The sequence below is a fragment of the Corvus moneduloides genome, chromosome Z, assembly GCF_009650955.1.
Source record: "Corvus moneduloides isolate bCorMon1 chromosome Z, bCorMon1.pri, whole genome shotgun sequence".
In the NCBI taxonomy this organism is placed as follows: Eukaryota; Metazoa; Chordata; class Aves; order Passeriformes; family Corvidae; genus Corvus; species Corvus moneduloides.
In genome coordinates, this window is record NC_045511.1 from 17,278,601 (window position 1) to 17,303,911 (window position 25,311).

The 25,311-nt window shown below is 39.4% G+C and overlaps 1 protein-coding gene across 2 annotated transcripts in view; it reads left to right on the plus strand.

The window, feature by feature from the left end:
- KIAA1328 (KIAA1328 ortholog) overlaps nucleotides 1–25,311 on the plus strand; it is a 174,792-nt gene that overhangs the window by 113,274 nt on the left and 36,207 nt on the right. For both annotated transcript variants that reach the window (XM_032095326.1, XM_032095327.1), the window contains 3 exons: nucleotides 665–1,350; nucleotides 4,131–4,226; nucleotides 22,084–22,268. In XM_032095326.1, coding sequence (XP_031951217.1) covers nucleotides 665–1,350; nucleotides 4,131–4,226; nucleotides 22,084–22,268 — 967 coding nt within the window. The remainder of the gene's footprint in view (nucleotides 1–664; nucleotides 1,351–4,130; nucleotides 4,227–22,083; nucleotides 22,269–25,311) is intronic.

The window sequence follows — 25,311 nt, forward strand, 5'->3', positions numbered from 1 at the left end:
TTGCTTTCTTCAGAGTTTTATCAGACTATAATCACTTGCCCAGCTTAATTGAAAAATCACTTACGTTTATAGCTGTATTTAAACATGTTTTGTATTTAAATGACAGCTTTTGATGTACAACCGTTTTTTACAGAAAGTAGTCGGGTTTTTATCTGTGTTTCTGTAAAGATATTTCAAAAACTCTCATCAAATTTCCAGCGGTAAGTAATATCCCATTCAGTGCAAGGTGAAATGTTTTACATCAAATCTCCTGCTGTGTAATAGCCAATCAAAGAGTATTTATAGTGGCTGAATGGATTTTTTGGCTTGGTATTCAAAATTAAACATTTTCAAACCTTAACATTTAATGTTTTTTGCCACTCTTCAAGTTGATTTTATGTAACCCTAGATGCTCACAACTACTTGATACTCTGAAGTGACTCATTTTATGCTGAGGATCCTGCAGACAGTAATTTTACATTTATTACACTTGTGTAAATGGAATGAAACATAAATTTGATAGCAGATTTGTGTCTGTGTTCTGGTAAACATTTTGTTGGGTTTGGCTGTATGTCCATCAACATGGACCAGCAGCTCTGTTTCAAAGAGAGCACGTTTACCAAGGGAAATCGGTGAACAAAGATGAATTTTAGTGATTTACAGGAAACTGTTTCTCCTATTGCAGGTATCGAGTAAGAAGAGCTTGTGCCAACAGCCTTCTTTGGGGCTGGACAGCTCCTTCTTGGATGTTGGGGGACCTTGGACTCTTCATAAGAACAGTGGAGCACCGAAGGCTGGAAGCCCAGCCCGTGTCATGTTGTCTCAGCCTTGCAGGAATAACCATGATTACAGGACTGAAATGCATTACAACCATCAGGAGCGTCTGAAGGAGTATCCATTGGAAAATGATTTGCACAGAAAGTGCAACAACGTTATTTCCCCAGCCAAGCAGAGGAGCCCTCACCATGTAAAGCAAGCTCAGGAGATGGACCAGAGAGCAAGTGAATTTCAGAACACATGCCCTCAGCAAGTGAGAGATGGCTGTGCCTGGAGGCATGTGGGGAGCTCAGGAAGCATGGAAGAGAGCTGCTGTGTCAGCCAGGTGCTTAGAAAACACTCTGGGACAGTTCACAAAACCTGTGATCATTCCAGGTTCATTCGAGGTTCTGGGCTGAATCACAGCACGGACTCAGGGCCTAAGGAAACAGAGCTGGCTAAAAGGTTGTATGAAGAAAGACGGCAGAAGCTGCTTCTGCAAAAAATGGAGCTGGAAATCGAAAAGGAACGACTCCAACATTTACTAACTAAGCAAGAAGCAAAACTGCTCCTAAAACAACAGCAACTACACCAGTCCCATATGGATTATAACAGGTGATTTTGAGACTTACAATTAAAAAAAAAATCTAAAAATTTCTAATGAGCACATGGGCAATAATTGATTTAAATGGTGGAATAGAACCAAGGCAACAATAGATAGAGTAAAACAAGACCGGCGAGGCTTGTGGCACAATTTCTAACAGTGATTCAGAGGAGAGGAGACTTTTTAGTATGTTAGTGTATACTGTTGGGAAGCAGCATGACAGCTGTGGAAAGCAGCAGAGGAAAACAGTATGTGGTAGAAAGAAAGGCAGAAGAAAAGCACTGCTAAAAGACTAGGTAGGAAAAGAGAAGCAGTAGAAGAAAATGAGAGGTTGATCTTAGTGCAGGCACTTGAAAGGAATTACAGACATTTGTCAAGAGGCCAGCGTGAGTGTGGATGACATAGATGTGGCATTCTCCCTTCTTTCCTTGGAAAGGTCGGTTTTGAAGTGTTGCACCTCCTAGGTTGGGACTGGGAGGAGTGTGTTTTACAGAAAAGATGGAGATCATTACATATGTATACACACACACACGCACACCCCCACGCACACATATGTATGTGTGTATATATATTTTTTTACATATGGAATGTATGTTTTTCCCCCAAACATTTAGGGAAGAGGAAGGGAGCACTGTGTAGCAAGGACATTTGCTTTCCAGGGATGTTAGTGAAAAGGGAGAATGCTAAGACTGAGGCACAATACGTGCTTACAACTTGAAGGGAAATGGAGCAGCCATAGAAATGTGAACTGTGGCTTGAGAGGCCTGTGAGTTTATTGCAGAAGGTAACACTTTTCTGACAATGTAAATGGAGTCTTTGAGAAAGAGGGAACAACTGTTTTGTTGGTATGATGTTACTAAAGTGAGAGAAGCAGTGAATGGGAGCAGGTTAAATTAGCCACTGTAACTCAGTTGAGTACTAGCATTTCAGCATTAGAAAGATAAAACGATAGGGAAAAATCTGCAGTCTTTTAGAAGAGGTGGTAGGAGAGTTTCACAGGGGTGGATATTTCTATACTGTTTTAATATGGCAGCTGCTGACAGCATCCCATGAGGGTGTGCCTTAGATGACCCACTTCCTACATCGTGTACTATAACTGCGATGGAGGAATACATCACTTTCCCTTCTTGATTTCAGCCCCTCAGTTACTTTTCAAACTGTAAAAGAGAGTACTGTAATCTAGGTGGTATTTTGTTTGTCTTCTTGGATTGTTGTTTACATTGAAAAGAATGTGTTTATATGGCTTTAAAAGTGCCTGTCTTAAGAAGGAATCACAACTCTGTGTGTTGAAAATGACTGAGGTCTCTAACAAAGGATTATGACTTCAGGTGAGAATTAAGTAGGAACAGATGGATCTTAATCATCAAATACCTTAATTCTATGCATGCATCCCTCTAATGAAAAGCAAGTAGATATGAAGGACACACAAACTAAGCTTTTTGGCAGATTTTTTTTTTTAATGGAAATTTTTCAGGTTTGAAGGCATAACAGAAAAAAATGCACCTCAAATACCTGTAACGATGTGGTTGTTAGTATCATTGTATCTATTTTACCTATTTTTATTTCTGAAAAAAAAAAAATATGATTTACAGAGCTTTAGTTACCTAAAAAGAATTCTATGAAAAATCATGTATGATCAATCTGAGGACTTTTTGTGATCTCTTTTCAGACGTGCATGTGAAGTCAGATTTGCCATATTCTCTCTAAGAAAACAACTAGAATATAATGTGCTTTCTCTCAAAAATATTTTGTTATCTTTAGAATTAAATGTTTGATATCTAGAGGTAAATCTCTTAGGCATCACAGTTCTGTTTCAGTTCCAGATATATAATTCACTTTTGCACTTGGTAACAGGGTAATTTTATATACTGCTAACAATAAAAATTTGTTTAGCTAAGCTCAAATACCCTTTGCTTCATTGTCAGGAGATTCTAACATAGTTAGAACATCATGACAGTATAAAAAATAATACAAAAAAAATCCTTTTCCAGCTAGTGTTTATTTTTGTCTGTCCTTCTGCCTGGGTGGAGTGCTGCTAAGGTCCATTGTCATTGAATGACAAATAAGAGGTTTGACCATTTGCAATTACTGGCTATTAACTTTTCTAATCTTTTAGCTAAAGTGTGAATTGATCCCTTTTTATTTTTTGCCACGCTGCATCATAACTGCTTTTAATTTTCCACATTTCCCTATTTAGCCTTATGTGACCATAGTACTTACAGTTTGCGGTTTCTCTCCATGTGAAATAGTTGCTCAGCTATCAAAAATTGTGTGTGTATGTGCAGGCCAAGGGGTAGTTCAGTGGCTCCTCCTGGTTCAAGCCTCACTGGAGCAGGCCAGTAACAGCAAAGCTTGGAAACAGGAGTTTTAGTCAAATGAAAACAAAATACCTCTGTCTAGACTTTTCTGTCTTTGTTGGAGAGAAGGGAGAAGGTGGAGTGACCTGTTGAAAATGGAGCATCATTTGTGGGCCCATAGTTTGAGGACACACAACCATCTTAAACAAATTCTCTTCTATGTATCTTACACGTGGTGCCTTTGAGCTCCGGTGCTGTAATCTGTGAATGAAACTTTTCTGTTTCCCAGTGATAACCCTTAGAAGCAAAGACATTGGGCCTAAACCAGCCTTCCAATACAAAAGTGTATTTGGAAGCGTGAAGAAAATTGTGAAAGCTTCTGCATTTAACGTGTGTAAGTGCCCCATTTGTAGACACTTAGATCACCTTTGAGTGGTAAGTTCCTGGTGTGATGATTTGACCAGCTGCAGAACCAATTAACTCGTCTTTTCCAGGATTAGAGGCCATGTACCTGGCTCAGAAGATGTGCCCATTGCTGAAGCACCCGGAGAACTTGCTCTGATGATGAACGGCAGCAGCATGGGGTTAAGGTAATTTCTCTCTTCACTTCTAAGTGCTTCACAGGGTCGGTATATCTTCTTGACAGTGTGCTGTTGCCTGCCAAGTGTATTTGTTCATGTGTTTGTTTCAGATTAAGAGCTTTTTTCTGCAGGAAGGGTAAAATTCATTGACTGCTGTGTTTTATGAGTCAACTCAATAGTTATGCTGACCTGTTATTACTCAAAGTTTAGCGGCTGACTTCCTGAAGAGGCTTCAGGTTTTGTGTGCCACCTCTTAGCCCAGTGCAAAATGGAGTTTTCACAAAATGTTAGTTTTAGTTCTTTGTTCTAGGTGCTGCTTGTCACTTTTAAATTAAAATCAGGATGTCTCTTTAGTCTTTATTTGGACTTGATGTCAATAATACATTATCCTTTAAGTCTCAGATGGATCTTCCATGGTTGGTGACAGTTACTTGTTTTTTAAATACCTCTGCATTGCACCTCTGCTTCAGTGTGATCAGAGCAAACCACCACTGAAATAACTGGAAGCAGAGTCAAGCCAATATTTAGCTCTTTATCTCCATCCTGCTTGCTATTTAAAACTTCAATCAGTACACTATTGTACTTTCCTTCTGTCCTACCCTGTCGCATTCAAGTTAACACTGGAAGGAGATTCAGGCTTATTAGAAAAGCAACAAATAAAAACTGTGGATTTGGCAGAGTTTTCTCCTTTTCTCAGAAAGTAACAGCTTCTTGTTCTGTGCTGTAACTATAGGTGTTCTTTTGACCAAAGAATGGTGGGCAAGATGAGCTGCTGTGCTTTCAATGACTCCTTCTTTAGCGACAGGACAATACCTCAAAATAATAAACTTTTCTGTTCTGAGAATACTGGAAGAACTGATAATTCTTTTATAAACCAAAGTTCCAATACTTTCTTTTTTCTTACTTTTTAACTTTGTTATACTAATTTTATTTTTCTTTTTGAGATCCTTTTTCACTAAAAGAGGATAAGCCTTTTTTTCTCCAGAATAACAGGAGTTGTTAGTTTCCTTGGAATACTTCACTGCTAACCAGGTGCTTGGCTGCTGTGAGTTACTGGCATATCTTTATTGTATTCTGATGCTTTTTTCTTTCATTTTCATACAAACTGAAGTGATCGAAGTATTATCACTGTAACAAAAAAGATGGAGAGTCATGACATGTTTAAGATGGAGTAGCATTAAGCCCCTTGGAGGAAAAATGTAACCTAGAACATCTGTAGGGCTTCTTGGCAACAGTTTACCAAAAACGTGCAAATATCTACATATCCTAACAGGGAAAATGAGGAAAACCTGTGCTGTTAACAAAATGAGAGTCCCAGACTTCAAAAGGTTCCCCACCCTCTCTTCATTCCCCTGGTTTAATTTACTGTAATTTTTCAAAGTTATTTTGTGTTTGAGCAGTCTCAAGGTGCCATGCCAGCTGGTTACAAAGTTTGGCAGCAAAACACTTGGAAGTTTTTCTTCCTATATGCCATCTTCAGTTTCGCAAAGGTTACCAGATGAATGGTCCCTAAATAATTTACTCTAATGTAGGGCTTAAAGAGGCTGTGGAAGACAAGTCCATTTGTCTCTTTTATGCATTTGAATATGTAAGTGATGTTTTCTTCAGTACAGAGAGGGAGAGTGTAAGTGTGTGGCTGGGTCTTAGAAAAGAGAAAGAGCTGGTAGACATACATCCTTTTTTTAACTGTCTCTTTTGGTGTTTTTTTTTTCCTTGCCTTTTTATTTTTTGGTTTGTTTTATTTTATTTTTTGGTTTGTTGTTTTTTTGTTTGGTTTTTTTTTTCCCATGGTGTGGGGCTTTTTTTCTTTTTTCTTCTTCTTTTTTTTTTTTTTTTTTTTTTTTTTTGTGATGGTGGTGTTTGCTTTTTAATTGACCTATCAAACAGTTCTTGTTATGGCAAATGCCCACAGAACGCTAATGGAAAATCAGCCCTCGGACTTCCAGTTCATACATGAGAGCTCTTCTAGCAAATCTTACACCATAGAACTTGATTTCAGTCTTCAAATAAGCAAAACTTAGCTTAAAAATATCCTGGTATTTTAAAGGAATTGGTGAAATACCTTTAAAATACAAAATTTGCTGTAGTGAGAAGTAAAATAAATAATATAATCAAGAACTGAAAAACATTGTTTTTTATATAATTAACAGCTCATTTTGAGTTAATTATCTACAATTACAAAAATCTAATTGCAATTTATCCTCTACTGTCTGTGGGAAGAATTGTAGACAAGGGAATGTGCATCACTGCCAGGCATAAATGCTGTAGGATGGGTACAAATAATAGAGGAACCCTTAATGAAAAAAAAGCAAATAGGAGCATGCACCTGTGCCAGACTATTGAAAGGTAATTGTAGTCAGAAATGAGGTATGTAGTTTAAAAGGCATCTTGTCATCTCCTGTAGGGATTATTTTTTTCCCTCATTGAAGAAAGCAAAAAAGATTCCACAAGCAAATACAGTACAGAGTTTGATTTCTGATACAGATTTTCCTCACAGTCTGTTAGTGAAAATGAAAACTTCAATCTCAGGGGCTACTACAAATTATAGCCAGATTTTCAAAGGGCTGCTTGTTTCGTTTTCTCTTCTACATGGGATATTAAGGTCTTTTTGTTGTCATTGTCAGCAAGCATTGTCCGTTTCAGCCTATTTGGTATGAATTTGCAGTGTTGGATTTGTCCTTTCCCTCATGTTGAGAAGAAATGTGCCTGTCCCTCTGCCTACTTGCAGCTGGGCCAGCATGTGGGACCTGAACCACCTTCAGATGCAGGATCTCCATTTCTCTAAGGTGCAGCAGTCAGAGCAGGTTTTATTGAGGACGGTTTTCAGTAGCTTGGAGTGCTCCTCAGTGAGCCCACAGCCAATTTGCAGCTATGGAGATGGTAGCTTGTGCAATTAATGGCAAGTTGTATAATTTCTTTTCAAGTCTGCCCCAGTGTGCAAGATGCTTTAAAATATTCAAAATAAAAACATAACCTGATGCATTTGTTTAGCATAAAACAGCCTTTTACAAAGTGTTTTCCATCTCCCAGACGCAGATGCTTGATACATGCTCAAGTACCCACTCCATGCGTATTCAGTAGGATCAATACACCCAGCACCTGCTTTTGTGTGTGCTCATGACATCTGCATCTGGGAAAGGAATTTTAAAACTCTTTCCTCCTTCATTTAATCTTAACTTTGGATCTGAATGGCATGGAAATAAGCTGTATTTAGTGGCATCAGCCAGAGGAGACACAGTTTTCTACTTTGCAAGCACCCCTCTCCAGAGTGCTGCTGCGTGCCTAAATCTTAACGTTTGAGGTTCCCTGTTTTTCTGAGTCTTAGGCTTCCTATAAGGCTCTGCCAGCGTGGCTTTTTACTGCCTTCTCTCTAACGGGCATCTTTTCCTCAGATTTCACACGATTCTGCCACTGAGCCTCTACACAAACCCGTGCAAAGCGTTCTAAAGAGGAATTGTTGGATACAGCAGCTATCAGTTGTGTTTACAGTTATTTGCAGGCACTCTTTCAATGTGTGCTACCTGGTGAAAGGATTCTTTCCTGGTGTATTAAAGATTTGCAGGTGGAATTTGCCACCTTTAATTTCGTTGAAGGCTCTTTATGTTTGTGTGCCTCATTCTACATCACCCGTGTGTATTTTTGCCAGTTTGTATTTTTAGTTACTTGAAAATATCAAACACAGGATTCAGCAGTGCTTCCCCTGTACTTGGATGCTTATTGCTATGGTGATAGTTCCAGGAGGGAATGCTGTCAGGGGTCTTTTAAAAGATTTTTATGTTTATGGTGTAACTATTTTTATTATCTAGTGAGAGGAGGTGACAATTATCTGTTGCTCCTTGTTTAATGCTTTGTTATGAACTCTTTTCTGAGGCTTGTTAGACATGCAGGCATCTTTCTGTGGTGATGTGCAAGCACACTTACGTGCTTTTGTCCAAATATTCAATGCAATTAAACAGACCTGCAGAGGAACGCAGACTCGCAGCTCCCCCTGCTGTCCCAGGCATATCCAGGTTTGTTCACACAATTCCTCCCTCCAAATAATTTAAATATAAAATAAAAATCAGATGCAATCGCATGGCTCTGCCACTGCTGACCTGAGTTTAGCTGGCCCCATTACTCCTGTCTTTGAGGAGAAGAGAATTGAAAAACAGTGGTAGCACCCGTTTTGTTTCCTATGAGGAGTTTTCTTCTCAGTTCTTCATTCCAGCGTGTCACCTCCCAGGTCCTGAGGTGTGTCCAGGACCTGAGCCTCTGAAAGAGAAGCTGTCACCAGAGCTGCAACTGGCTCATTGTCCAAGACTCCCAGGCTTCGAGTCATCTCTGAGTTGTCCTTGGTCTCTCTAGGTGTGTCTATAAAGGACTTGACCAACTTTTAGGAACGTACTGAATAGTTTGTTGGCATTTTTAATTTTTTTTTCTATTTGCTGTTTGGGCAGACTGGCACATTAAATTGGGATGAAATCAACTGTGGTTGCAAATGGCCCATAAAATCTGTGTATCTGGAAGCTGCTTACCCACCTGTTAGTGCCTCTTTTAACAACCAAGTTACTTTCTTGTTCCAGATAATTTTACATGGAAGTTTGTATCATTTTTAGATAGGATATTTGTGGAGCGAACGCTTGTTTGGCTGGTAAAAAAAAAAAGTACTCGCAGATCTGCCAATAGTGCACATGCTGAATTAGGTGCGGATATGAGTTTTTCTTTCTCTCGTGGTGGTGTCTGGCTATATATAGGCACAGCATCCTTCCAACAGATGGCTGCTGGAGTCTGCTGTGACGTATGGGAGAGTACAGTCAGACACACATTTTTGCTTCATTAGTGCCACGTGCAGACTCTGAAGGTAGTAGGTTTTTTTGCACAGGGTGAAGGTTTTTGTTCTGCTGTGGTTACTAAAAGCATAAAGGGGAGTGTGTGGCAATTTTTTACATATACCTATGCATGCATTTAATGTTGGGGTTTTTTTGTTAGGGTAGGCAGTGATCTTTATCGGACTGGAGAGAGAGGAGTTCATTTCTGCTGACCTGGTTCCTTTACTAATCTAATTTTCAGGTTTACTTTCGACTGCAACAGTGATTTCAAGCTGCCTATCTAACATTTACCTGAATTATGCTGATTCTGTTCTCATGATCACGTCTGCTGCACACAGCAGTATTACATCATTCCCATTGCAGTCCAAAGTAACCTTGAGCAGGAAGCCTACTGAGAGGCTGGAGGTATAAGATGTAAGCAGGAAATGCCATAAGTAGTTTCTGTAGGCAGATACCCTCACCCTGTAGGTGAGGTCTTCAAAAAGCACGGACACTCAGGTGTTAGAAACACTGCTAAGCTTAGAAGGGCAGTTGGTGAAAACAGGCTTGTCAAAACACAAGTGCTTTGGTATTTTCACAAAACTTGCATTTCCTGCCAGTGTTCTGCATGGGTTTGGTTCAGTAATATCCCACACCAAAACTAAAAATGCTTGGAGAGTTTTTTCTTTGGGTTGAAATATTGAAATGCATGCATCTCCTGAAGGAGTTTGTTCCTTGCCAACACTTGCAGACAGTGAGAGACATTTTTGCTAGTCATTTGCAGATGCCTCCTTTATGGGAGAATGTAGACACTGTTAGTTTACTGCTTGAATTGAATTTTGAAAACCTGGATTCTATTTTTATAAATTGGAGTGGATTACTTTTTCAGACATACCATTTTGTTACTCTTTATTTTTATGTGTAATCTTGGATGAAGAGAATATTATGTTTAACCTAGACATTCATATGTCCCAGAAACTTATCAGTTGGAAAAGTTAACAAAAACCTTATAAAACAAAATGTTCTGGAAGGAGTTTTAAATCAGGAAATTTTAAACCCACCCGCACAACTTTCATGCCATTTAAAAGCTTATATCAGAACTGATGGGGCAGGACTAAGAACAAAAGCTATAGGTATTACAAAGTTATGCAAGAAATCCTCTGTACCTTGCTGTTTTGCCCATGATCACAACTGCATTAAGCTAAAACCCACTCCACCACCCCTCCTGTGACCTTGGCTGCACTTCAGCACACAGAGAATTGAAGCAAAAGGCAAACTTTAGTAAATATTGGGTTCTCCCACTTGGAGATTTGCAGACTATATATAAAGATAACAGCACACATGCTCTCACTCACTTCCCAGCTCTTGCTCTCTCTGAAGTGGACTTTGTATATTTGCCACTGAATTATTCTGACATAAAACTTCCCAGACCGTACTGTTGTATAGAGTTGAACTCTGTGGCTTTGCACGGGTGCTGAGGCTTTGCAAAACTACCCATTATATTTTTAAAAGTGCTAATTTTTGAGAGCCACACAGAGAAAATTTTAGATTCAGCCCAGCTGATTTGTTCTTCACACTGCTCCTGCGGTGAAGAGGATTGATTTTTGTGTTTCTTTTGATATTTGGCTTCATTTCCTCTGGTACTCAGTGCTTCAGGCCTTAATCCTTTAACCTTGAATGCGAGCATCAATGCTTCAGGAGGGATCAGGCCTTTTGATGGAGAGAGGACGTCTTTTGTTGTACCAAATGGTTGGGAGTAGTATAAGGCAAGACAGATCTCCAGACAGTATATATTTCACTGTTGTGTTAGAAGACTATAAACAGAGGGTGGGTTTAGTGGGGATTATAAATAATCTGGAGGAAGGTGGGGTATTAGAAGCAATGGAAGAGAGTTAATGACTTTTTCTTTAACATTTGACCAATAACCAGTCTATCATGACAGATGTGTACTGGGTTGCCAAATGCTATAGTCTGATTTGGGTAACGGTTCAAAGCTCAGCGTGTCATGGAAATGGCACTGTGGTCCCTGATGGAACAGGGGAAAAAAAGCTTTTGAGCTTCTCAAAGGGCAGTATTTGTGGAAGCAGATGCTTGCTTGCCCTACCCAGCATAAAGAACAGTTCTGCGGGCAGCCAGGAGAGTTCGTACTGCTGGATTTTTATAGGATCATTAATTATATGTTATAAGGCAGCTAAGCATGGCATTCCTAACTCGATGAATTCCATTATGAATGGCCTTTTCATATTCCTCATCTCATTATATTAAATGCATGTGACCTGAAGTTTAGCTAAAGTTATTGTTCGGGTTAACTTTCATTTAGTGGTTGCCCTAGTTTTAGAAACGGTATGATCTTTAGATTTTATGGAAAGTCAGGTTTTTTTATGCATGTTTTTGCAGCACTATTTTAGATAATTTCATTTGAAACTAGGTAGGAACCTCTGTGAGGTGGCAGGGAAGGGATTTAGTCACTCCTTGATTTGACTGGAGATTTCTGTACCCACTGGATGACAACATCCTGTTACACGGATTTGGCTATCATCTCTCTGCCAATAACTCTTAAACCCTCTGCTCTGTTCTGTCTAATCTTGCATATCTGACTGCCTCCCTGACATATAATCCCAGTTGTTTTGCCTTCAGATCATTCCTAATCTGGCTGAAACAGAACTCCTTACTTTTTTATACTGAATCTCTCTTCACTTCTGATTTTGATAATGCCACATCCTCCCTGCCACTCAGACTCATAACCTTGGGGTCACTCTTCTCTGCACTCATCTGGGCTGCTGACAGCTATTGCAGCTTCCTTCTCCCTCACAGCCAAAATATCCTTTTGGTGTGTCAACAGTTAAAACAACACCCCTTGCTCTAGTCCTTCTTCTTGCACCTTGACTACTCTGAAGTCTTCTTTCACTGCTCAGTATTCATTCACCTACTTCAAAATAAATTTTCCAAATGGGTATCTTGGCTGCTTATTCAGATCTTGTCTCCTTTGCTTCTCTTAGACTCACCTTCAGGTTCCCGTTGTCTGTGAAAAGCTGTTTCTTATTTTATTTTCTCTGCCACCATCTCTTCTTTACTCCTTCTGTTATGTGGCACTCAGAGTTTTGTTGTGTGGGATTAACTTTCAGCCATGTGCTCCTACTACATTCCCTAATTCTTTCTGTCTTTTGGAACCACTGGGTCATGTCATGGTGATTTCTGCCTCCATCTCTCTGTTCTGACAATGTCTTTCTTGTTTTACATATACGAGTTTGAGCTTTTTTTTTATTATTTTTTTCTTTTTTTTTGTCCTAAGCTTTTTTGGAGTGTTTTTTTCCTCTCCCTACCCTCAATGCTAATTTGGTGAGTTTCAAACTAATGTCTTTCTTTTTGCTAATCACAAAGATGGTCTCTGCCTGGTAAATACACCTAAAATCTACACTGTGCTCAAAAGATTTCATTGGTGACCTGAGGAGAAAAGCATTAGAACCCAACCACAGTGACAAGTCATCAGCTCTTCTTTGTAGAAACATTTTCATGGGGCTCCTAGCATGCACAAGAGTTTGAAACAAAACAATTTGCAGTGTCTTCAGTCTTCTGTCAATAGTGCCAGGCTTCACCTCTTTGTATAACTACATGCCCTTCTGTTTGATCAAAGCATAGTTAATCCTTCTTTTCTTTTTAATTCTGTGTTCCCTTAATCTCCATTTACATCTTTGCATCCTTTTTGAGCAAACAATGTCTCTGAGAGATAGTTTAAGTTTATATACCAGCTGTGGACTCAGTAGGGCTGAGGTGGTTTGGCAGCACAAATAATGCAAACCTCTGAATCCACATCATGGTGTCAGAATGGCACTCATGGCATCTGCTCTGGACAGATGTTTACACCAGGTTGTAACAAACTTATGCAAAGGTAGACTTTCATGCCCAGAAATCAATAGTGGTAGCTCTAAGATGGCAAAAATCACTTATATCTGGACTAAAAGGGTTTCCAGAGGCTGGGAACTGGCAGACCAGAGCCCAAAGCTTCACAGCAAACAGCCTTGTGCCAGGATCTCTTCCCTTTGTTCTTTCTCTTGATGCTGGACATTAGAGCAATGCCAATACATATCTCAGTGGTATGTGCCTTTTAGTGAGGCAGTGGTTTCTGTCTGGTTTCAATTCTATTCTATCTGAATATTTTCTAAATATGAGTGCAAAAACATCTTAAATCTGTTCCGTAAACATCCTGGTTGAGTCAATATTTAGTGGTGCTGTCAAATTCACATAAAATATATGCACTGAAAGGAAATCTTTAGTGTGTTGGTTTTTCTGTGGGGCCCAGGCCATGGGTTTTATAGTTGTATGCCATTATTTAGGCATCTAAGTCTGTATTGCTCTTGCAATAAATACTTGATTTTTCAGTCACTAGCCATCAAGCATGGTCTGTGAAATACGTAACTTCAGTGAATTTAAGGCAACTGAAGTGGCTAAAATTGTTATTTTAAATCTTTACCAACAGCTATCTTGTCAAATCTGCATCTGTTGGGCATGGTAATCTACTAATCAAAGTAAAGTCCAAAGTCTCAACTTCTCTATTTACTTCATTTCAGGCTAAAGGATTTTTTTTAAAGCAGATCAATAAACAATCTCAGTGTTTTCATTTTACTAAGCAATATAATATGGATGAGTACTAGTGTAGTGGTAAATCATTAATATACTCTTTAATCATAGAGTGACCATGTCCCACAGATGTGATTTAATCATGGAGAAATGGCCAATGAAGTGTGAAGATGCGTCATGAAGGGTGTTTCTAACTGATCTGGGATAGTGTATGACACCATTTTAAAAGATGCTGTAGTATGAGAGTATTTGGGATGCCATGTACATTTGTAGTTAAAGATCTGGCAAAATTCTAACATGATTGGTTTTATCATTATAAAGCAAAAATCAAAACCTATGTCAGGTTTGTTTTTGGCAGAGGAGCCAAATGGCTTTTTGGAATAAGAAAAGCACTGCAGCTTCCAGATTCACTAGTCCCAAGATTTGTAAGACTTTGACACTAACAGATCTATAACCCTAAAAACCTGTAGTAACCTGGCTTAACATGCATAATTTGATCATCCTGTGATACAGATAAAGGTGATTAGAATAAGAGGACAGAAATTTAATGGAAAGAGATGGGTCTTGCAAGGGTGCTGCTGTGTTGTTTTCAGTGGTAATAGTTCCTGGTTAGAGAAATCAGATTCTGCAGCCTCAGAAGAATAGACAGTATAAAAATTCTGATTGTGTTTGTTATGGAATTTGATTCATTCATGAAAGTCTTTCCCTGTGACATGTTCCCTGATATCAGGGCAGCTGTCAGTGACCCAGAAAGTCACCTCAGGATCCTTAGGGGTATGTGTATTTGCCCAGTTTAGTGGTTATCAATTTTCATTGCTGTTGGTGTGAGAAGAAACTTTGTTCCTTCATTTCCTCACTTAGAAACCAGGAATGAAAATTTATCTTACTGGTATCTTGAGTTTTGAAACTTAGCATCAATCAAGTATAACTTTTTCAAGGAACAGAAGCAACAGTAGTTGTTACATCTTTTTTAACTGTTCTGATCCTCCAAAACTGCAGATTTTCTGTGCATGTATAACTTAATCCCCGCACAAAAAAGTGCAATCTTAAATAGCTGTTGCTCTAATTAGGAATTTCTTCAGAAATGAAAACCCTGTGAGTATCTACTATTCAGCTCTCATTGTGTCCCACCTCTGCTGTATAGTCACTTACCCTTAGCAATTGATTGCTCCATGATGTGATCCATGATCAGAAAAAGGGCTTTTGCAGTTGCTGCTCATTTACTGGAAGCTGCTCTTATCAACACCTATCAGCCTGTCTGGAAACTTCTATAGAGGAGAGAGTGCTTGTGTACTGATAGTCTCAGCAAAGGAAAACATGAGGTGGTTACCTGCACACCCAGACCCACCTCTGCCACAGCCTGTTTTGAAATGCAGCCCATCTACTGTGAAGCCTTTTGTTCTGAGCAAGCCAAGTTGAGAAGAGATGATGTGTTGTTCTTCTATGCCTTTATCACAACCAAATTGCAATCCAATTTGGGGCATGTTTGTTCAGGAGATAGCTTGCATATGGCATTTCGATGGGTATCTTGTGACTGGGGCTGGCTCTCAGCCAAATGCTAGTGATGCTGGATAAGGCACTAAGACTGGCATTCACTTTGCTGAAGAGCATGTGATTCTCCTTCTGAAGGAGAGAGTGATGCTGCCTGATGTACTGAAGAAGTTTAGATTTAGTTCAAAAAGTTTGTCCTAAACAGGGTTTTGCATCATTCCTCGTGGTGCTTTGACTGGTGACAGCCAGGCAGGCTTTTCAGGTATACAGACACTGTTTGGAAGGATTGTTTTTGTACCTGTGACTTGACATTTACATGACTTCTTTTGTGAAGGCTGACAGCAGAGTTTGCTGGAACGACAGCTGCTCTGCTTTGCTCTGTAAGAAAGGCCAAACACACAGTCAGAGCATTTTGCCCTGCTAAAGCTTGCCGAGTCTGTTTCCTGTGGCCATTTCTCTGTGACTGTCTGAAAACCTTTATGCTATAATTTTCTTTGAATTCAGAAAAGAGATAGAAAAGTAATCACAGCTATAATTTTGCTGTTTTTTAGGAAAACTCAGATATGTTTGAAAGGTGCTGGTAGGGAGTTGAAATGTAGTGAACTTAAACCAGAGGAAGGAGAGGGCTTCAAAGGGAAGGCATGCATATAATTCTAGGTTAAATTTAGCTTAATACTTGTTACAAATGGACCTCTAACCATGCATATTAAGTGAAGTCCTGACTTCACTGAAGATAAAGACAGTGTTCTGACTGATTCAGTGGGGCTAGGGTTTCACCTATGACTGGTATGATCTAATAGGTCATCGCTAATTAAGAGTATATGTGGCCTCAATTCCTGCTGGTGGAATTAAATATCTGAGCACCAGCCACTGAGGGAATGGGGAAGGAACTGGTCTCTGAAAGAGTGGTCTGGGGAAGCTGTGCTATGGATTGCTGTACCCTGGTACAGCTTCAGATACAGAAAAACTTTTAGCGTAGGTACCGGTATAGCTCCTCCAAGGTGACAGAAAAGTAGACCAAATGCAGTAGGTTCAAGAGACAGAGCTCAACAGGGGTGGAAAAAACCCGAAAAACAACAGAGAAACCTGACACAGCTATGGGCATTACTGGATTCAAGGGCATTGAGCCTGAAGAGTGCTGTAAGAGATGAAATCTCTGCATGACAGCTCAGCAATATGTTGTCTGCATAATAACATGTAGATTGTAGGCAATCACTGTCTATTTTCTGTGATGAAAAATCCTTTTATTACAAGCAGATTTGATAATATTTGTATTTCAGTTCCAGAACTCTCACTGACTGTTGAAGTGTTTCCCTACCTGTCCCTGCCTTCTTGCCTTTTGCCTAAAAAATGTGTGAGAAGGGAGATGGACATGGTCCTGAAGACAGCTGGAGGAGAGGAGGTGCTGAGAAACCTTGACTGCACCTTTTCAGTGGTTAAAGTGGTCTTTTCAGAAAGATGGGGACAGACTTTAGAACAAGGTCTGAAGCGATAGAACAAGTGGTCATGCTTTTCAACTTAATGGACAGATTCAAGTTAGATATGATGAAGAAATGTTTCACTATGAGAGCGGTGAAACACTGGTACTGGTTGCCCAGAATGGTCATGGATGCCCCATCTCTGGAAACATTCAAGGTCACTTTGGATAGGCTCTGAACAATCTGTTCTAGTTGAAGATGTCCCTGCTCATTGCAAGGGGATTGGAGCAGGTGACCTTTAAAAGGTCCCTTCTAACCAAAACTATTCTCCGATTCTGTGGTCTCAAATGCACATGCTTTCTAGAAAGGAAAGCAGCTGTTTCGTATTGACATTCACTGGATACTAGCAGTGCCATTAACATATGCTGATGCATCTAACATAAGCCTCAAAATGCCAGGTTTCGTAATTGGCCCATGAAATCTCTGGGCTTGAATGTGGTCTGCAATGTCTGTATTAGAATATGACTTTTCCTGCTTCTTAAAGGGAGGAAAAAATGCTAAGCTTTTTTCTTTTTCTCTAGTGTTCTAGTTTCAGTTTGATGGGCTTTAGATTTTTTAAGAGTGTGGTTTTAAGGTTGTTGATCAGCTGGCGTGAACAGATTGGTTTTGTGGGGAGGAAAGGAAAGGTGACGGCATCCAGGGATGAGAGGTTGCCCTGAAGTTCACACTGTGCTTCTCCTCCTCACCTGCAACTCTCTTACCTCCCTTCCAGCTCTGCTCAGCTGCCCTGTGGATTTGTACATCCTGCACAAAGAAGTAACAAGTAGACCAATCTCCCTTCTCTTTCCCATGTGCTGCTCTGCTGGCTCATACATTCTGATGTGTTTCTCCTCAGCTCCACTTGAGGGGACTGGAAAAGTTGTGGTTGTTCAGTAGACCACTGCCATTTGTTTTAGATCCATGCATCCAAAGCCTGCAGTGCTTCTTTTCTCCCTCCAAATATTTTTTTTCTTTTCTATGCAGACAAACAGCCTCCCAAGCAGCCCTGCTTTGGAACGGGTGGTTTTCAAAAGTGCTGTTTGGTAACAAGCTTGATGTGAACTAATATAAATTTCCCTGCTGGAAAGAAGATCCTGACACCTTATCCTTTGTCCCAGTGCTTGTAGTGCTGCTGCTTTATACTGAGCTGACTCTGGAAGCTGATCTGGCTGGAAAACGCTCCCAGCCAAAGTGGCAGGGGAGGAAGCAATTTTCAGCCTGTTTGTCAAACTGTATCTGAAATGGCAATTTGGGTTCCAGCTACAAAAACGTATTGCTTGGGTTGTCTACTTATCACCAGTTTTGCATCATTAAGTGTTATGCATTCTTGGCCTGATATAATTGCAGCAGATTGCACACATGAACTGTTAATTATTTTATTTTTAAAACAGAAATTACGGAACAGGAAAATAACATTCCAGCATGTTTGCTTTTGGAGCTAACCTACCACAGCAATCTGTTAGTTTGATAATGGTTAAACTCGCAAGCCCTTGCCTCAGCAGAGTGCAGTAGGGTACCATTAAGGCAGCCATCTGTTGAACATACATACTGGAGGCATGAATTGCCTCACGTTTTGGGTTTCTGAGTAGTTACACCATAGTCTTATTCTCTGAATGCCACTGATCTGCACTGAAAAATGCATGGAAAGATCAGAGTTCAGTGAAAGGTGAGCATCCAAATCTGGGATCAAAGACTGGGAACCCAGTCAGCCGAGCTGTGGATGTGGAGCTGGGAAGAGAGGATACCTCATGAGCGAGGTAGATCACATGCTGATTGTAAGCACGGCTCTGGCAAGAGCTGCTTGGGTTGCTTAGCGATTCAACAGATCTGCAAAACTCCATTTGCAGACCAAGGCTGCCATTACGTTGGATTGATTCATCAGGATCAGCAGCTAAAACAAGTTATATTCTATCGGAGTTTTTCTGCATTAGTTTACAAATGAATTTACTTGGCTCTAAGTGGACATTTATTTTAGTATCTTGAAGAACTGACTTTCCTCTATTAAAGTAGAATAATGTATCTATATGGTGCCCTAACTTGAACAGTACATAAAGATTAGTAAATAAGACCCCATTAAAAATACTTATAATGTAAGTAACATGGGTCCCAATAGCCTTTCTAATGTCCATTAATGCTTATTCTGAGGATCAGAGCTCATTTTACTGAGCCATTTAGTCAAACCGTGTGATTATTTAGAAAGTTAATTCATGCATACTAAAATCTAGCTTAAGTAATGCAGAGGGTAGGAGGTAAAACTCTATGGAGACGATAGTCCTTTTTGTTATTTAATGATCAGCCATAATTAACTTGCAAATTTGAAATAATTAGAACAAATTAAAGGTATTTAACTTTGCCTCCCTAAAGAAAAATTCAAATTGCACCAAATGCAGCTTTAAATTATTCAAGTCTCAGAGGTCTGTGCCGGGTTTTTTTACAATGCCTTTTCTATGATGAGAATACCAATCTGCTTTTTGTCAGAAAGCATCCTATCAAGTAATTGTTCTTTGTGTCTAATAAATGACAGCTATTCTTCTTTGTAAAAGTATTTCAGTCTCTGAAGACTACATCAGCATTTCCATGGCATTTTAATTCAATAAAACAAAAGGTTAATGTTTTTCTACTTTTTAAGGAATGCAAATACTAGCAGCATTCAATGGGTCCTGAATGACATTTAAAATTTGCCATTCATGCTCAGCAGGGGTATCGCGATACGAGGCAGACAGGATGGAAGGAATGTTCAAGGTGTGTTTTCCTTTGGTGATGGTGTACTTGGATATTCATAATGAGGCAGCAGTGTTGAGACTCGCTTCTTTTCTGGTGACACTACATCTCCTGCCTTGGTGTAGGGTAGCTAGGTTAATAAGGTCTTTATTTAGAAAGTCTTCTCTGTTGTGTACTTTCAAGGAGTGCCATGAAAATTCAATGGATATTGTGGTGCCCTGCAGGAAGTCCTATTAACCATGGTGCCTTTGAGTGACACAATAGGTAGTTGGATATGAAAATACAGAGGAACCTCTTTTGCTGCTAAATCTCTCCAGATATAAATAGCTGATTCCTTTGGACCATATGTTGAGTTTAAATTTCCAGGTTGGATCAGTCACATCATTCGTTTTACTAATTATTCCAGAGGTGAATGAGTAATTATGTTCAGAAACAGATTTTCCTTATGTCTTCTTCGTTTAATTGTGGTAGATAGTTAATTACTAATTTTTTTTTTTTATCTGCATTATCCCTTTCCCTCCTTGGTCTGCACACCTTTCAGATTAAGTGCCGTTTTAAGATTTGAGACTCTATCCTTACTTGAGCAAAACTTTAGCATGAGCTGTCTTCTATTAAATACTAAACAATAATGCTCTAATTGTTTATTGCAATTATAAATGCAAATACACTTACTTTTGTTATTCATTATACCTTAGCTTATGTAGCTTCTTCTTGGTGTCTGCCTCTGCCACTGCATTATTTAAAACAGAACTCAGTATTCTAGAGGCAACTGCACCATGTAGAAGATACTGCATTCAGAAGAAGAACCAGTTGAGTAATCACCTCTGTATCTGCAAGCCAAAGGTCACTGTCTTCACCTGAGGCCTGTAGGCTGTAATCAAAAGTACTTTAAACAACTCAAAAAACCATCCAACTAATGACAACCTCACTGTTTTTTTAAATGCTGTTAATCATCCAAGTACAGGCAAATGGAATATGAGGTCCTGTTTTGTCAGAGAAATGTGGTCAAGTATTACACCTTTAAGACTCTTTAAGCAGTTGCTTGTATCCAAAACCGCCTCTTTTTGCTCTTGGGGTTGCAGGAATTAGTAGGTTAATAATTTCATATAATTCAAATAAGATAATAATTTAGTCCACCATAAATTTAAAAAACACTTTGCAGTATTATTAGTGGTCACACAGTTAGAAGCCCTAAACGGAGGTTATTTGGAGAAGTTATATCCAACACTTCAGTCGGTTATTATAGGTCATAAGCCATTATATACTGTTCTGCATTAATAATACAGGAGTAATACTAATTGTCCAACAGGCTCAGTGGGCCCTATTAAACAATGTCTTATACAGCACATTGATGTGAAACTTTTAATTTAGCTATCATTTCCTATTTTTCCCTCAGATCTACAGCAACTTCAGTAGTACAAGCTTTTAGGTAAAAGATTCCTGTGATTCAGCCTCCATGAAGCTGTATCCTAACTAATACAATCTCAGTCACACTCTTTGGGTTGCCAATGTAAAATTGGTGCTTAAACAGTAAAAAGATTTATCACAGAAGTATAGATAGAATGGTTTCGGTTGGAAAAGAACTCTAGGATCATAGAGTCCAGCTGTTAAGACTTGTTTAATCTTCTGATAACTTAGGAAAGCTGTTTGTCACTTCCATGACTGCAAGTAGATGAATATAATCTTGGGATAAATTGTATTATTTCATGTGGATAATACAAAGATACTTTTAAATATTTTTAATTTCTTTTATAAAGGGGCTGTTTTTGACAAGGACTAACAACTTACATACGTTGAGAATTGTCATTTAAAGCAGTAGTTACTTCCCAGAGAGCAGAATTTGAAAGCAGTAGGTTTACTGCTTTCAAATTCTTTCAAAAGTCTTTACTGAGAGAAATGTGGGTCTTCATAGCCCCTTGTCCACCCAGAACATTTTGAGATGCCTGTGTCTGCACAGTTGAGGTCATGATTGCTCCCCATCACCAGATTTGCCTCCTGCCTCTATCCATGCAGTGATTATGATCTTGTGTGAAGTTCATCTTGAATCATAATGATTCTGGTTAACTTTCTCTTTTCTTACTTTACTTGAGGTGCTGCACTTCTGCATCAGATGCTCTCCCACCAGTTTGCTCATGCATTCTCTATCCTCTTTAAAAGTACCTCTGTTCATTCATCTCACTTTGTCTCCTCTCTTCTCATCCATTTTCTTCTTGAGTCAGCTTCTCACCATCCCTGGAGGCTTTTAAAAAACATGTAGATGTGGCACTTGGGGATGTGTTTTTGTGGTGGTCTTGGCAGTTGTACTCAGATGATTTAAAAGGTCCTTTCCAATAAAAATAATTCTGTGATTCTATAATCTGCTTTCCTTTTGCAAACTAAAATTTCGGATTTCTCTTCACGTGATCTTCAGATAATCTTCTCTGTTTCCGCATTCTAGCGAAGTGAGCATTTTTTAAACTTCTCTTTTTTCCAGTTTTTGCCCATTGTGCTGGACGAAGTACTTTGCATGTCTTCATCCCACTGGTCCTGTCCTAACCACTCAAGAAATCCAGGACCTAATGCTTTTAAGGAATGTGCCCAATGCCACAAAAGTCCAAATACAGTTGTCAGAGTGCTGCTTGCTGCTGATAATCAAAGACTCCTGATAAAGTGGGTTGGTAACTCTTCAAGCCTTAGGTGTCCTGCTTTCAGAAATTATAAATGGATTCAACAAGAGCTCAACCAGCAGCATGATGTTTGTGCTTCTGGAGAGTAGAAGTAGGGTAGAGAGCTGGGTGCAGTGTTAATGGGCTGAGCGCATCATGTAACAGCACGATCTTTCTTTCCTCCCAGTGTCCCGGTGTTGAAACATGAAGATTATTTATTGAGGACACCTCCAGTGAGCAAAAACTCCAGAAAACCAGGGAGCAGTCATGGGAGCAGTTCAGGGAAGAAAATGGTTGGCTTTGGCGCAAACGTGGATGATGGGCAAACCCCTCTAATGCAGACCAAGAGGGAAGGCACCAACTCCAGGAAAGGTAAGGGGAAGCATACTGTATTGCAGGGCTGTGAGTGTGCTGGTGTGTTCAAAAGGATATCAGTAAAATGCACAATTAAAGGAAGAGCTTTGCAGGTGTTTAAAACAACATAAGAGAAGGTGGTAGCTCCATTTAAAACAATAAAAAATATTTTAAATAACAAATGGTGATCTTGTCTGCTGTTCCTGATGAAAGAAAAAAATAGCCCTTAATCTAAGAAAGCTCCTTTGATGATTTATTTTTTAACTTTCCCAAAAGGCAATGAGAATAAGTGCAGTGGGGTTTGCTCTTTAAGTGTAATCTTTGCATTCTTTTCCTCCTTGAGTGATGACTTCACCATCACAACCTGCTATTTTGCCACACAGGGATGTCTGTACTGCTAGAACCTATCCTGCCCTTAGCTTAGTGCCTCCACTTAAGGAGCAGAGAAGCAATCTTTTCTCTCTTAGGAAGAGAAAAGGTTGGGAACAAAAGCAGCTTGGATGTTTCACTGCTTAGCGTTGAACATAATCCTTGGTTCAATTATGAACTAGCTTTTTTTTTTATTTTTTTATTTTAACTTATCAGCCAGTTTGCCGTATATGTCAGCATAAAAATAAAGAAAACGGCAAAATGAGAAGAAATGTGGTGCAGTTCTCAAAGGAACAAATAACTTGTGTTATTGGTTAAGACCGTACCAACATTAAAAAGCAGTCCCTGTGAAGAAACTTTCAAAAGGGTATCATCAGCCTGGACCCAAACAGTGGCTGAGGTTAATCTCTTCCAAGGCACAGCTACAAAAGTTGGAAGCCTGTAAAGGGCTTGTGTCCAAAAAAATCAATTTCTAATTTGAAACAAAATCATTTTTGACTAACAGGGGTTCAGGACCCATTACTTTTGCTGTATAGTCTGCTGACATTTCACACTTTCTGTTGTGCACAATGAATCCTAATAGACATTTTATAACATTGCTACACCAATCAATTTAAGCAAGAGAAAGCCGTTACAATTCTGCAAAGTTTCAGGGGCAATTTTCACTGATGGTTTTCTTTTATGGTTTTTTTCAGCTATCATTTTTTTTCTTCTCTTTTCCTCTTCCTTCTGCCCCCCTCCTTCTCTATTCTGTAGTGATAAAACTAGGATTTTTCACAACTGGATGATGGGTTTTGTTCCTTGGATGGGGATAGTCCCCAAAAAGTAATTTATTTTCTATAGATTCAGGGGAAAATATCCAAGCTGGTCTCTTCTTCATTCATTCATTCGTTTCATTTTGTAGAACTGATGAGAAGTTGCAAGTTGCATCTGACTATTGCACATAGCAACTGAGCTGCACCTGTGCTGGTTTAGTGATTGTAGTGGTCAGCATGTGTTGGGGCTCATCCCCACTGTAACAAGCATGATCTCTGAAGATGGTGGGCATCTTTTGCAAGCAGTTACTGGCATTGCTGGCTTTTATGGTGTAGAGCTGCATGGCAAAATTTGACTTATAAACATTGGCACTTGCTGTGATAGCAGATAAAGTTCAGAGGAATGCTTTCAAGCTGTGGAACAACCTCAGGTCTATTACTGATTTGAATAGTTGTTTATCACAAGGCAAATTACCTAGCACTAATCACTGAAGTTGAAGTCTTCTGTATTTAGTACCTTTTAAATTGGCTTCCTTCTGTTATATATTTGGACTCCTTTAGCAAGCACACACACATACCTGTAAAGTGTTTTTTCCATCTTAGGGGATCACCAGGACACTATGTCAAGGTTTTTAATTCCGGATAGCCTGGACTTAGCTGGCTCTGTCCTTGATTTTGCTGGGTATTCCCATCTGCTGCTGACCTGGGATTTCTGGTTCAATGCAATATGAGAAAGGGGAATGAAGCCCACAAGATGATATCTCGAGGCATGAAACTCGATGTCATTTAGACACATACCTGAAGGTGGCCTTTTGGTTGGAACACAGTAGTGCTGTGTACAGAAAAATGTTCAGCTGAAAACTTCTCGACCATCAGATACTGACCTATTGCTACAGAGGTTTATTTTTTTTCATGCCTGTATCAGTCTGGTCTGTTTAAATTATATGTTCTCCAGGATGGTGACTCTATCCAAGCACACCTTAGTGCAGTGCCAGTGCTGATGTGGGCCTTTGGGCACTCTGTTACCTTGCTGTTCCACTGGGAATGGTGGCTGTATCAGTAGTAATGTCCCTCCAGAGCAACATAGGCACTTTTATCAAGTTTAAAATTATTAATCAGGAAGCTGTCCCCATCCTGGACTGGTGGAAGGCTTTCCTGCCTACAAGACTGCTCACTTGCTGTGACAACAGTGGGTTTGGAAAGGGTGATTTCCTAAGAAATCCACTTCTTCTTTCTCCCTGATGATGGTGAGTAATGGGGAGAAGAGCATTGATAATGTGGTCCCTTCACCTCCTGGAGTGGAAAGGGTCACTTCTGCTCTCTTTTCAGGGTAGAAACTCACTGGATCAACTTAGGCAATCAGTTTTTATTCCCTCACTGTTGCTTTTTTGTCTTCTGTTTCTGCTTGCTCCTTAGTTTTTATTCCTGTGCTTTAGCAGGTGTTTGTGTCTTGGTAGTCAGACTTTTCTAGTTTTACCAGCAAAACTTTAAGCAGTTGAAGCAATCCTGAAGTCTTAGATCCTTTCAGCAGTAAATTGTTTTTATTGGTGGCACCACCAGCTATGTCAATGTGTACTAAAATCTAACAACTTGTCTAGTTAAAAAGCACTGGAATACAGAAATGTGTGTTTCTCTTCCTTTCTCCTCTGGAAAATTTTGCTGTGGGGCTGGGAAACGTACATCCATTGCACTGTGCAGTACTGGGCAATTCTTTACATTTCTGTTTAAAGTATTCTTCTTTATGAACCCTTTCTGAAACATCTCTGCATTGAAATGAAAGAACTATTTTTCCCTTTATTTCTTCTTGTTGGACATAATATCTCCATGATGTTGTATAGCATTCATAGTTTCCTTTCCATGTGTGAAAGAAAATGCCAGAGAAGGCAAATGATTTTAGCTCATTTTAGCCCTGTACTTTTCCAGGGGCTGATTTCTCT